At 45.7% G+C, this 13,949-nt stretch overlaps 1 protein-coding gene across 15 annotated transcripts in view; it reads right to left on the minus strand.

The window, feature by feature from the left end:
• Positions 1–653: 653 nt before the first annotated feature.
• Stk35 (serine/threonine kinase 35) overlaps positions 654–13,949 on the minus strand; it is a 34,888-nt gene continuing 21,592 nt past the window's right edge. For 4 of the 15 annotated variants that reach the window (XM_028755620.1, XM_028755723.1, XM_028755721.1 and 1 more), the window contains 2 exons: positions 3,716–5,185; positions 654–2,051 (listed from right to left, as the gene is read on the minus strand). Coding sequence is in view for 1 of the 15 variants with exons in the window: in XM_028755723.1 (XP_028611556.1) it covers positions 5,109–5,185 (77 nt within the window). In the remaining 14 variants the exon portion in view is untranslated. The remainder of the gene's footprint in view (positions 2,052–3,715; positions 5,186–13,949) is intronic. The other 11 variants (XM_028755702.1, XM_028755652.1, XM_028755644.1 and 8 more) reach the window with 11 other exon arrangements.

A 13,949-nucleotide genomic window follows, 5' to 3' on the forward strand; every position in this document is an offset into this window, starting at 1 on the left:
CATAAACTTGTGGTTACATTCAGTGCCAACTCATTACCAGGGCTGAGGACAGAAGAATCCTTTCCAGAAGGCTTTGTCCCTAAATCCAGGATCTAAAATGGAGTTTACACAGTCCAAGTCTGTGTCAGAAGCCTTTTCCTCTAACACATATTCCAGAGTCCTGATTCTCGGATGTTTTGCTTTGCTGTTCCTTCCTAGACTTGAGGATCTCCTTGGGTTAAGATCCAAAATGTGTTTTTTTTTGGGGGGGGGTGGGGGAGACTATGTCAAACACTGAACAGTTGTGCTTTAACAAGTGCTGCACAGTGCCAAGAAAGTCAGAGCTCAGCTTTCCCAACTACGAGAATCCCAAAGGTGACTCTTCAAGAAGAGAACTATGAATGTGCTGAGACCTGGCCCAGCGTGGGTTCTTTGCTTTACTTGCTCTGAAGGTAGCCATTGTACTTCCACACCACATGGAAAGACAGAGGTCCAACAGGGCTGTTGTTTGTCCCAGCTAGCCACCATCTCATTATTACTTTAACTAGTCTGTTGAGGGCAGGTCAGGTCTAGCTCCGTCAGAGGTGCCAGGGCTCAGGCTCTAACTCTAACCTCAATCATAATATGGTGGCTCTGCCATTCGCCCGGTAGCAGTAAAAATCACAAAACACTCATTTTCAAATAATGTATGGCTTTTTTGACCCCATCAAATAACTTTATTCACACAAACGTCCCTTAATTTACAAAGTTTCAGTCATTCATACACATTAGGGGGAATCCACAGTGTTCAAAGAACTTAAATATGTTATCATACCAACCCAAGTAAGCCAAGTACAAAAAATATTCATATAAAGTTGTTCACACATAGGTCCTATATTACCAGCTTCTGTGCAAAAAAAAAAAAAGTAAAATTATTTTAACTAGTATTTGAAACTAACCTTGTGCCTGGCTTTAAACCTCCCTTAAAACCAAGTCTGACCCACATGAGCATTAAGAGTAACTGAAATATCCTCCAGTTTTGATGGCAAGGAGCCCTTGGGGTAAAAGTGTTTTGGGGGTGGGGGGAAGTCCCCTAAATAGGCTTCCTTCTTCCTATGATCTCATCTGGATTTAGAGGGGAAAAAAAAGGCCCACTCGTTCTGGTACTCTCCCCGATCCTAGGGGTCCTAGGCAACGAATGGCAGTAGACTTGCCCCTCAGTGATGGCTGTGGATACTGGTATCAGCCAATGGTATGAGTACCTACTGGGTTCTCCTTCCAGAGTATGTGTCCAGACTAGGCTCCTTTCCCTCAAAGCCGGGCCCGTGCTGACCTGTGTGCACAAGCTCAGAATCAGAGAAGGCAGAGGCCTCAGCCTCCAGAGTCTGCTGGTCCGGAGAGCTGAATAACCAAGCTTAGCCAATTCTGAGGTAGACTCCCAGTAGCTGTTTGGAGCTGACAGATAGGGAGAGAGAATCCAGTTAAGGGGAGAGGTAACCAAAGACCCATCTAGAGTTGAGCCACTAGTGCCCCCAGATGGGGACGGAGGAAGAGAGGTGGAAGAGCTCATGGTGGGCAGGGCTGGAAGGGGCACATCAGAGTAAGGCGAGGGTTGTAGAGTCCCCTCCTTGGAGGATAGCAGTCAAGCTCTTGCTCTTCCCACTCTTCAAGATACCTAAAGGTTAAAAGCCATATAACCCATCCCTCCAAGTTGTCTTCTCAAACAGTAAACAGCTAATAGCATAAACAGACTCCCACAATGCTCTTTTCCTCTTCTTGGAATAAGATTCACACAAAAACAATATAACTTTATTGCTGCAAACACTGGTTTTCTAAAATAGTGATATGTTAGAGCTGAGAATCTTGAAGGAGGGAAATGATGGTGGGGATTGGTGGGGCAAGAAGACTATGAGGAAAATAGGGAGTGGTCTTAGCACCACAGGGTTAGGAAGCAGAGTAAGTCAAGGGCCTCTGCTCACTCCAGGCTTCTCTGTCTTCACCACCACTGCAGTTACTACTGGCAGTGCCACAAAGGAGACCAGGCCCTATCCAGAGTCAGATCTTCACCTAGTGTGGCCGCATTTCTCCTCCAGCTGTAAACAGGTTATTTTCTTTAAGTAAACATTAAAACATCCCTCAGGCAGCCAAGGGCAAACCCTACAAGGTGGGACTAGTTCCTACTCCCCGCCCCAGTACCCCTAAGCTAGGTGAGGCTAGAGCCTGAACCTTGGTCTCCTGTGACCAGAGGGGGTTAGCTGGTGCCAGTTTGGATGGTGCAGTTGGTATCTTCCTGGCTAGAGCTAAGAACAGGGAGGGACAAAGGCAGTGTGCATATGTGGGCAGCAGCATTTGGTCCTGGTCTAAAGCTGCTGTGAGGGCCACAGAGGCAAGAGGGAGGTGTGTCTGGCTATAGCCCACAGGAGGTGGCGGGGGCTCAGGTTTCTTTCCCCTGTGGCTATATACAGGTCGGAGACAGTGACAACAAGTGACAATGAACCAGAAGACAGCCACCTGCTCCTGGCTGAGTCTGGACAGGGGAAGACAATGGAGTAAGTAAGGCACTAAGATCTGTCCTGCTGACTCCCTTCACCGACAGGGAGCTGAGCTCAGAGCACAGGGAACTGAGGCCAGGCTAGTCTCCCAACAGGCAATCCTCACCACCACCCAAAAGGACAAACGTTATGAGTTCTGCAAACTTCTAGAATGTGAACAGATTTAACAAACTTGGAGGCACCTAAGATCAGATGCCCCAGAGCTACTGGCAAGCCTGCACCCCAGATAGAGGCAGCAGAGGGAAGTAACAGGAAAAGGATGTTGGCCCCCAAAAGGGACAGGGAGCTGGACACTGAGAAGACTACAGAGCCCACAGGGGTCCTGACCCACCTGCCACAGCACAGCCAGCATGTCATGGGGCCAGTTTCCAGCTAGCTGGCAGGTGATGGCGTGGATTACAGGGAGGGAAGGATGCAAATAGCAGGAGCAGGCACTTGGGGCTCAAGACCTGGCTCTCACTGGAGCCAGAGAAAGAGGTGCAATCTCCAGGCCAGAACCAGCTGGGAGTTATGGAAGATAAGGTGCAGGGAAACAGGTACCCCTCACTAGGCTACCCACCTGCAACCTACAGGGGCTACACTGACACCAAGAACAGTACGGTGGGAAGCACTATAACTCAGGTCTTGGTTAGAGACGAGAGAAGAGACGAGAGAAAAGAATAAGGTAGACAGATAGTGATAGGCTAGGCTGAGCCGTGAGCAGGATGAGTTGGGGTCCTGAGCTCAGAGGCTGCTTTTCCCATCTGCTCAGGCGCAGAGACAGCAGCACCCCTGGGAAGGGAGAGCAGCAGAACAGAAATGGAATGTATCTTGCAATTAGGGGATGTCACTGTTCCCCCCCTCCCAGGTGCCACTCTGATTAGGCTCAGGAGGCTGCTTATAAAGTCACTCAAGGAGACGAGATGCTATCACAGTGCAGCACAAGGTGAGGTTCCCACCTGCAGTCATGCACCCACAGGAACAGCAGCTGATCTCTGGCCAAGAGGAGAAAGAAACTTTGGTGCTGAGTTGCCTAAGAGAAGGCTGGAAAGTGAAAAGTGGACAGAGCTAACTAAGCAAGGTCAGCTGTCAGGGTCAACTGTGCTAGCCTTCCCTGCACTAGAGGAACAAGGGACCCCTGCTTCAGGGAAAGCTCCTCTGACCTCTTATTTCTCTATCCATCCTGTGCTAGTTTAGGAAGGATAAACAAGAATAAACACAAATACCTTGTTTCCTTGTCCAGAGACCCCATCCCACGAGGCCAGAACAAGGTGAAAAGTCTGGAAGCAACCAAAGGTGCATCTAAGTAGAGAGCAACACCAGAGAGAATGGTGGGGTCCTTGAAGCAGCTGAAGGAGGGGAATCTTCCCTCAGGAGGCTGTAAGAACACTGCAAGGGAGTTAAAGTGTGTGCGGCAGTCATGGGGATCTAGGTTGGGGGTGCTTTATATGACTAGCTGCTATATGGGCCTCTAATAGCCACCTGGGCACCCCATCTGCCTCATACCTCCCTCTTTAAGGCAGGTCTTTTCTCTTCTTAGACAACAGTTGACATAGAGGTTGATCACCTAACATGAAGTCCCTGGGGATAAGAGAGATGGCGCTTGATAGTGTTACCCAGTGGTGACACTAGGAATCCTGGTACACGGGGCACACTTTCACTGTGAGGAAATGATGGCGGCGGCCAGTTGAGGGTACTCTGCAAGGATCAAAACTGGATCTTGGGACCTAGGTAGTCTCTATGACAGGCTGAACCTATAGCACATAGAGAAGACAATCCAGGAGGAGAAAGTGGAAGGTACTGGCCTCAAAGTAGTGACAAGAGGCCAAGGAAGACCAAGTCTGATAGGAAATTGGCACACCAGTCCTAACAGAAGATAGGCTTGTGCAAAGAGAGGGGGGTGAGGTCTCTTCATCCAAGTGATGGGATGACCATTCTTGGTCTCTATCCTCAGGGACCCCGGTTGGAAAGGGCAGAAGAGGGAAGCAACGCCCACTGTAGTGAGTCCTGGTGTGGCCTGAGGCTCCCAAGAACTTAAAGAGAACCAAACCTATGGTTTAGGTCTTCTTTCTAGAGTCCCTCTGGCCAAACCCTGGTGTTCCTCTTCTGAGAGGTTCTTCATCTCTGATCCTGTCTGAGGTCTGAGGGCTGGTCAGGCCCAGCCCATCCAAGGAGTTCAGCAGCTCCCACATCTGGAGGGAGGCAACTCAGAGGCTGCTTCCTTAGATCTTCGTATCCCTTTCCAGGAGAAATACCAAACTCTGGGTAGACAGAACTTCTGTGGGAACTGGGATGCTAAAGCAGAACTGAGATGTGTGTAAGAAAGAAAACAGAACATGAAAGATAAAACCAAAATTGCTTCCTAACTTAAGAAATTAACAGATTAACAGTGACTATATGCATAAGCTTTGTCCACATTCAATGTTCTTAAAAAAACAAAACCAAAAAAAGAAAAAAACCCAACAATAAAAAGGTGCCTGTCCAGAGTGTAGCCTTTTGCTCTTCAGAAGTCTTGATGGTTTAATGTTTAAAAAAATTATTATAATAATAATAAAGGAAAAAGAAAAGGGTAGAGTGGGAAACCCAAGCAAAAGCTTCACATTGTGGGAGGTCCAGCTGTCAGGAGATCACCACCACCTGTACCCTCTGCCATCCTGTCCGAGACATGATGAGACTGTGGGTCCCGAAGGATCGACCTGGAAGACAGAAGGCAGGCAAGGAGTGGACATTGGATCAGTGGGTGAAGGTATGAGCCAACACCCAAATCAAACTGACCCCAAAGCTGTGTACACTGTTTTCTAAATACTTTACATGAAATAAGCTGAGCTTCTACTACCTTTTCAGGTAAGGAAACTGATGTCTCCAAGGTCATATGACTAAGGGAAGACCCTGGAAGAGGGAATTTAAGGCATGTTGGTTCCAGCTACCAATCTGATCACAAATCCTATACCTTTTTCCTAACTCCAGCTTCCCTGTACCCCACAGAACCCACTCCAGATAGGTTGTCCCCAGACAACCCTAATAGTATTGGTTCTATTCAGCCTTTCTTCTCCACTCTTTTTGTTTGTTTTTTGTTTTGTTGTTTTGTTTTTCAAGACAGGGTTTCTCTGTTTAGTTCTGGCTGTCCTGGAACTCACTCTGTAGACCAGGCTGGCCTCGAACTCAGAAATCCGCCTGTCTCTGCCTCCCAAGTGCTGGGATTAAAGGCGTGCGCCACCACTGCCTGGCTTCTTCTCCACTCTCATCAATAACTGCTGTCATAGCCTCGAAGCAACCCCTGTAAGATTTTGCAATAGTGTTCAGCATCTGCGAATCTGCATACACTAAGTTAACCAACAAGTTTTAAGGAGACTACATTACCTCCTCCCCTTCCCGCCTCCTTGATCAGGTAGATGCAGAGCAAGGTTTCCCAGAACCGAGTGATAGGTCCCACTCTGCCACAGCATCATCTACTGCCGTTATAACTAAGTAAGCATTTTGGAGACAAAACTGTGTCTTATTCAGTTCTGCCAGCTGACTGTACAAATTCAAGCCCTCTGTTCTTTGGTCTCATAACCTATGTCACAAGCGATTTTAAAGATCACATAAACTAAGCTGTGCATGGCTAAATGAGACAATAAATGTAGAGCTGTCTGAATATTAGAGTATACTTATGGGACCACCATTGTGTTCTGTCTGCTATTGCCTGAAACATCATTACATGTAACTGTGCATATATGCATATGCATATGCATACACACACACACATACACATACACACACACAGTTCCTGGTCCTATGAGCACTGGCTGCTGTTTGGGAAGAGATTTGATGCCAGGCCTCAGGAATAAGACAAGAAGCTGCCCTTCAAGGAAATCTAGCACACAGAAGCCTATAGAGATTAGCCTTGGGTCAGGCCCATATTCTAAGCCACTTAATCACATAGCTAAGTACAGCTTTGTCTTAGGGCAGGTCATCTGGGTAGCAATGTTCTGCAGTTTTCAAAGTGCCTAGTTTCTCCCTAGACAACTGACCCATACAAGCCCTTTCCTGTACACGTGCAACCCTTCAGTGGCTTCCTTGTTCTATAGACACACCAAGCCTATCTACAGCTTCAGAAGTATGCCCTGGCTCCAGTCCAGTGTGCACAGTCTCCATTGAGCTGTGCTTAGTACAGTCAGACAACACTGGCCCTATAGCCTTAGGTCTTGAACAGGTACCCTAGCTCATTCACAGAGTGATACCAGAGTGGGCATGTCTGCCTCTCTCTTCCTCTAGAAGCCTTCTGTCCCTTTTGGGCTCTGAGAGGAATGAATATAAAGTATAGGGTCTACAGTCGTCCTGACATCCAATGAATTTACTTCTCCTTTGTCAGGGTCTCCAGCTAGACTCTGAATGTACCTTCAGCATTCAGCCATCTCAAGTGGTTGTAGGTGCCATAGGGAAGACATCCTTCACACTGATAGAGTGTAAGCAACCTCTGGGAAACAGCTGGTTAAAAACTTTTCAGAATTTCAGGTGTGCTGAGAGCTGGAGCCTGGTACTTCCACTCCTGGAAACCTAGCTTCACTGATAACTTTAAGTATGGAAAAGAATTCATGAATAAAAATGTTCAATTATGAGGCAATACCTCCGAAGTCCAAAACTAAAGAGACTAAATAAATGATCCACCAGCTCACTGTTAAATTCAATGAGAGAAGGATGGCATTTGTGTATCAGTAAGAAGACTGTTAATGGGTCAAGAGAAATACGTTGACTTACAAAGCTGTGTGGTAGAGAGCAAGAGTATAGTTTGTCTCTACAGGAGGATGTTACGGTCCATGCAAAGGTAATAAGGTGGTAAACTTGTGGTGTTTGGATGAATGAGGCCTTGGGAGGTGATGAGGATTACATAATCATTTGGGCAGAATCCCGTGATTAAGCTTTGATGGTCTTCTAAGAGGGAGACCCTAGCAGCTGGAGAGATAGCTCAGTGGTTAAGAACACTGGTTGCTCTTCCAGGACCAAGGCTCGAGTTCCAGTACCCACATGGCAGCTCACAACCATCTAGAACTCCAGTTCCAGAGGATCTGAGGTCCTCTTCTGACCTCCACTGGAACTGGGCATGCATATGCTGTACATTCATACATGCAGGCAAAACAGACACATACATAAAATAATGAGTAAATCTAAATAAAAAGGGGGGGGGTGGCGGTGCAGATCCTGGACACACATACACCATAGATCTTGATACATGATACCCTGTGTTGCCTCAAAATACAGCCCGCACACAGCAAGAAGGGCCATCCCCAGATGTGGACCTCTGACTTGGAACTAAAACCAAGAATCCCCTCTTTTCCTTATTTTTTAACAAACTTATTAAACAAAATAAGACATACATAAAAAACAGAACACACTGGAATTAACCAGACCCAATACATAAAGACTATACATAAAAGCATGTGCTCTGGAGACAAGTTAGGTATAGATTAGGGAAAACAGAATTATATAGTTAATAGGCAGAATTGGGGGTGGGGTACAGACTAGAATGGGAGGATCAAACTGAAAGGGGAAGGGAAAAAAGGAAACAGAAAGGGAATAACAGGAGGGACAATTAACACTGAGGACCACTGGAGGGGGTCACATGAAAACCCACTACTGTAGAAGTTTCTTAAAGTATATACATATGAAAGAAATCTAAATGGAGTCACCAAATAATGGAAGAGACAAATCCCCCAACTGGACATTTTTCTCTGCTAAGTGAAACTTCCAGTGCCAGGAATGGGTCACATCTAATTCAGTTGTAGGCCAAAGGCGTCCCAGAGAAAACCACCAACAACCCAGGGTATAGCCAAGGATATTGGTTGCTTTCTACAAATTGATGGGAAGGCCTTATTGCTAAAAACACTTACAGCCGGGCAGTGGTGGCGCATGCCTTTAATCCCAGCACTTGGGAGGCAGAGGCAGGTGGATTTCTGAGTTCGAGGCCAGCCTGGTCTACAGAGTGAGTTCCAGGACAGCCAGGGCTACACAGAGAAACCCTGTCTCGAAAAAAACAAAAACGAAAAAAAACAAACAAAAACAAAAAACAAAAAACCACTTACATATCTCTGTAACATACATCAAGCCTGCCTAACTAGAACCTTCACCCCTACAGACAAGTTTCCATGATACTGGAAGGTACTCTGCATGCTACCAAAGCAGAAAGGGAACCATAAGCCAGCTACAAACCCTGTGATCTACAATGGTAATCTGCTTGTATAACACACTTGTGCAATAGTTGAACAAACACTGTGGGAATAACCAACCTTGGTCTATCTGAATGGATTTAAGGTCCACTCCATGAGATGAAACCCATACCTGACACTTTACCGGTGGCAAAGAACCTGAGACTTTCTGCTATGCCACAGATCAGTGCTTTGTTCAGCCTCATCAGAGACTCTTTCTCCTGAAGTAGATGGGAACCAATAAAGAGATCTGGTCAGTACACAGAGAATGAGAGATGTCAGAGGAGTTGGACGACACCAAGGTACAAGGCCTCCTAGACACAACAGGACTGTGTTACCATGACAGGTCCAAGCTCGATAGGGTTCCAGCACTGAGAGGGAAAAACAGACAGAGCTTCATCAATAAGCAAGAAGCTATCTTCAATTGACAGCAGCTTGCAAAAGCAAACCTAGTTTTCTCCAACAGTCTCCTGCTATATTCAAGGACACCCCATCCCTGTGCCTAGCAGTAGATGGCCAATATAAAACAAACTCAATGGTATTGTGGATTGTGTTGTTTGTCACATATTGCTTTGTTTAGGCTTTTTTTTTTTTTTTTACTTTATTGGTCTTTTGTTTGCGTATCATGGGTTCCAATTTTGTTTTGTTTTTTTAATGGGTTTTGTGTGTCTCTCTGTGTTTTGGGTTTTGTTTTGGGATTTTTGTTTTAATTTGCCTGTTTGCTTTCTTGTTTTGTTTTTTTTCTCAAGACAGGGTTTCTCTGTGTAGCCCTGGCTGTCCTGGAACTCACTCGGTAGACCAGGCTAGCCTCGAACTCAGAAATCCGCCTGCCTCTGCCTCCCAAGTGCTGGGATTAAAGGCGTGCGCCACCACTGCCCGGGGCCTGTTTGCTTTCTAAGGAGAAAAAGAAAGCAGGAGTAGTTTGGTGGGTGGAGATGGGGAGAGCGAGCCTGGGAGAATCAGAGGGAAAACAGTCAGAATATATGAAAAAATTTCCAATTAAACAAACAACAGGGCTGGAGAGATGGCTCAGTGGTTAAGAGGACTTGCCACTCTTCCAGAGGTCCTGAGTTCAATTCCCAGCAACCACATGGTGGCTCACAACCATCTGTAATGGGATCCGATGCCCTCTTCCGGTGTGTCTGAAGAGTATACTCACACACATTAAATAAATAAACAAATAGATAAATAAATAAAAATTAAAAAAAAAACAAAAACAAAATCAGCATGCACAAAATTAACTAGGCCCAAAGTCTATACATAAAGAGCATGCACTCTAGAAAGAAAACTCTTCTCTCTGAGGCCTACTCTGTCACTGAATGCAACTGTTCCCCTACTAGCAATAGGAATTAAAAGATTCCCCTAAAAATCCACTTGGGGATTTCTTCTTAGTTTTCTTTCAACTTGGGGAAAAACTCATATACTCTGATGATTTGGCAGCTATCCCAGCCGTATATAGCTTTGCTTGTTGCTTTTGTCTGTTTTCTGTAGATCAGTAGGTGAAACAGAAGATAGACAGGTAGGTACACCTTCCCCAAGTAACACACACCACAGCATGCTTACAGGACGATGGGGAAGCACATTTTACCACCCCAATAAGAGTAGTAAAGGCCATCTGGTTTGGAGTCAAAGCAACCAGCCCTGAATACTTGTTAGCGGATGAACAGTGCAGGTCCCAGCCATGGGACCTTAGCTCCTCTCATCCTACCAGACACCATCCTTGGCTCCCTTGGTGAGCAGGGTATATAGCATGATGTGGTTCCTAGCATCAACCAGGGTTTTCCTTGTTGTTGTCAGTGGGACTCCTGATCAGAGCCCTCCTGAAAGTCAAAGCCACTTCTGCTAAGCATAATGATGAATGGTAACCATCTGTAGTAGACTTCACAGTTTGTAACTACATCCCACAATTCCTGTCAAGATGATCTTGACCGCTGGGCGGTGGTGGCGCACGCCTATAATCCCAGCACTTGGGAGGCAGAGGCAGGTGGATTTCTGAGTTCGAGGCCAGCCTGGTCTACAGAGTGAGTTCCAGGACAGCCAGGGCTACACAGAGAAACCCTGTCTTGAGGAAAAAAAAAAAAAAAAAAAAGATGATCTTGACCACTTTTTCCAAAGGAAAGGCACAGAGAGAGGGAGTAATTGGCACACATCACAAAAGTGAGAATAGTAGATCTGACTTAAACTGAACCTCTCCCAGTCTTCCCACTAGAACATTTTACTATGTGCTTCAAAGCTGGTGAAGCCACTGATCCTAACAGCTTACATTAGATTTGGTCTTGGGATAGAAGGTGATCTATCAGGTTTTCTATAAATGTTTACCTTTGTTACTTCAGCTCTTGGACTAAGGTATTTCAGGACAACTCAATTTCCCTATAACACATCTTATTGAGCACCTACAACTTGACAGGTGACCCAGCGAGGTGACTTTCAACCCTCCAACAAAGCTTTTCAATTTAAATTTGCCTCCTCCAGCAACTCTGAGGTAGGAGGTAGTGTCACCCTGGCTTAAAGAGGAGGAACTTGAAGCTGGAAGAAGGGCTACAGCAGTTTATACAGAGGCCAGTCTCTTTCAAAAGCCTCTACTTTTATCACGTGACTCTGTAGTGTAGACTTCTTTTAGACACAAGAGTCAAGTGTTAGTGCTCGAGGATTAGGCACCTGTCTTAGGCACTTGTCATATGCCCAGGGAACAGGGTAGAAAGGGGTGATAGCCACCAGGAACTCCAGCAGTCCCTCTGCCAGCTGAGCAGCGGTTTGCTCTACTCAGTGAGGGGAAACTAATGGCTCCTATTAAAGCCACAGCATCTCAGAGGTCAGACACTAGAAGATCAGGAGCAAGGGATGGAAAGATGTGGCCAGAGACAGGAATAGTGTTGACCTCCTGCCCTCCCCTTGACAGCCTCTCGTCCTGTATGTCTAAAATGTCGTTTCTTTAAATAACTGTTGATAATGAGTAGGAATAGTTTAAAAAACTGGATCCCTCCACTGGCCCCTTGTTTAATTGTATTCTCTTATGAAATGAGTTTAGAAACATGGCAGGTGAAATACAACTTTCGCATTCCCAAACTCCATGAAGGAAGGCATAGGCGACATCTGAGGGTTTGGAGCCAGACTACTACCTAATACTCACAACCATGAAGGGTGCCTTCAACCCTTTCCTTTTTTGGAAAGCAGACAGTGCAATGTACACTAGAGTCTGCTGCGAGGAGTGAGACTCTAGTCAACTGTCAGCAGCTCATTTTCTTCACTTACACTACTCAGCTCAGAGTGACACTCAAATTACTGCACTGTCATGTATTAGTGGTTATTTCAGCTCTTGGGGTGTCAGTCCAGACTACCTAGAACTTAACTTTTTTCTTTTATTGAAATAGGATCTTATTCTGTCACCCAGACTGGCCTAGAACTCAGATTGGTCTTTAAGTCAAGACAATCCTCTGACTTTAGCCTCCCTGAGTGCTGGGATTACAGGCACAAGTTATCATGACTTACTTGGAGTCCTCAAGGCTTAATTCAGGATCTATCCTGTATCTTCCCTATTAGGTGAGAGAATAAATGGTGGTAAACTCCATTCAGAGGATAGAAATCTTTACCATAATGGTCCCAGAGACAATTCTCCTGCTTCAGCCTCTTAGGTATTAGGTTTACACAGCCACACACTATGATGTCCAGCTTCAAGCAAATTCTATAACTTGGTGCCTAGTCAGCCTTCTCTTCAGGTGAAAGCGTCCTTCCTGCTTTAGGCTTTAGTGCCCACTGTTCTGCTTCCTTCCCTGTCTAGCTGTCACCTTAGCCTTTCAGATCCCTTTCTGTACCTTTTCTCAGAAAGCACATCCAAAGAGCAGTCTCTGCAAGGACTCTGCTTTGTGGTAAGTGGGCGGGCCTAACAATCAGTCTCTATCTACACTGTGGTCTGCTGATTCTCTTAGGGCTATTATAGTAGTGTTGGACGCTACAATGAACTCATACTGAATGACCGATAGAAACTGTCCTATCAGTCATTGCATATATGGCATATAAAACTAATTTACAAACTTCTCAGAGATATTTAAAAGGACAGCATTTTAAGAGAAAAAATATGGTTATAAAAACTTCTGTGTTTGACTAAGTTCCTACTCCATTGCCAAGTACTTACACACACTCACACCAAGTACTTACACTCACACCAAGTACTTACACACACTCACACCAAGCTTCTGAGCAGCACATCTATGAAGACTGGGCTACTTACTTCTCTTCACTCTGACACCTAGCAAGGGGCAGAGCTACCATGAAGCCCACACTGTTCTGGCACCACACTATCCATCCCTCGGCTCTCACACCATCGCAGCAGGACAAGGAGAAATAAAGCATCTGGAGAGAACGGACTCTTTGACATTAGACAGTCTACTGGTTAGAGGTTCCTGTCTCTGCTTTTTCTTCCCAGCTTCTGAGCATGAGAACCTCCCTCAAAGGAAAAGCAGATTCTACATGCATGTGGAGAGAGTTCCTGAAGCCCAAACGTGGCAAGGCTGAGAGGGATGGCTGCAGACTATGTCCCCTGGGTATAAGTCAGGTCAAGTATATGATTCATATCAAGAGCAGAATTAGAATCTGGAAACTATCTATCTATAAACTGGCAAATAAATAAATAGGAATTAATTTTTTGAAATGGCTTTACTCTCCTTAGCTGGCAAGCAGCTCAGGAGGTAGTCATGGAGTTCTGGTGGTAGTAGAAAGACTCAGACTCCACATTCCTAAGTCAGTGTCAGGAAGGGTAGCTGTGGACAGATGGCAGCTCTCAGAGGAAACCAGCAGTCTTCACTAGGAGACAGGAATCTCCCTCTTGGCCAGGGAGCCCACGCTCCCATCTTCTGCATACACATACTTTGCTCAGAGTCATCTGGCCGACAGATTCTTGGAAAGGCAGAATACCGCCTGGTATTCTAACACTAAGTCTTAGGCACAGATTCCCAAGTGGTGACCTATTCAGAAGCAACAGGAAAGACCTACACCTCTACATGATGGTAAGAGTAGATGAGAGGCCTAGCTTCCAGTGCCACTGCTTTTTCCTCTAGAGACTTCATTTTCCCCCCCAAGTGCTCAATGAAGAACTTGACAAGACAGAAGGATTTTTAATCCAAAACTCTTCTAATCTCAGTAATGTAGCATGAGTTCTAGAATCCCTGAAAGGCCTTAAACTCTCACAGTATATATGTCGTATGCAGTTTTCCTGTACTCAGATTCTGAGAAGCACCCATGCATGGCACAATGAATAATCAAACACAGGAGCCTGATT

Source organism: Grammomys surdaster, unplaced genomic scaffold (assembly GCF_004785775.1).
Source record: "Grammomys surdaster isolate TR1022 unplaced genomic scaffold, NIH_TR_1.0 129, whole genome shotgun sequence".
NCBI classification, from domain to species: Eukaryota; Metazoa; Chordata; class Mammalia; order Rodentia; family Muridae; genus Grammomys; species Grammomys surdaster.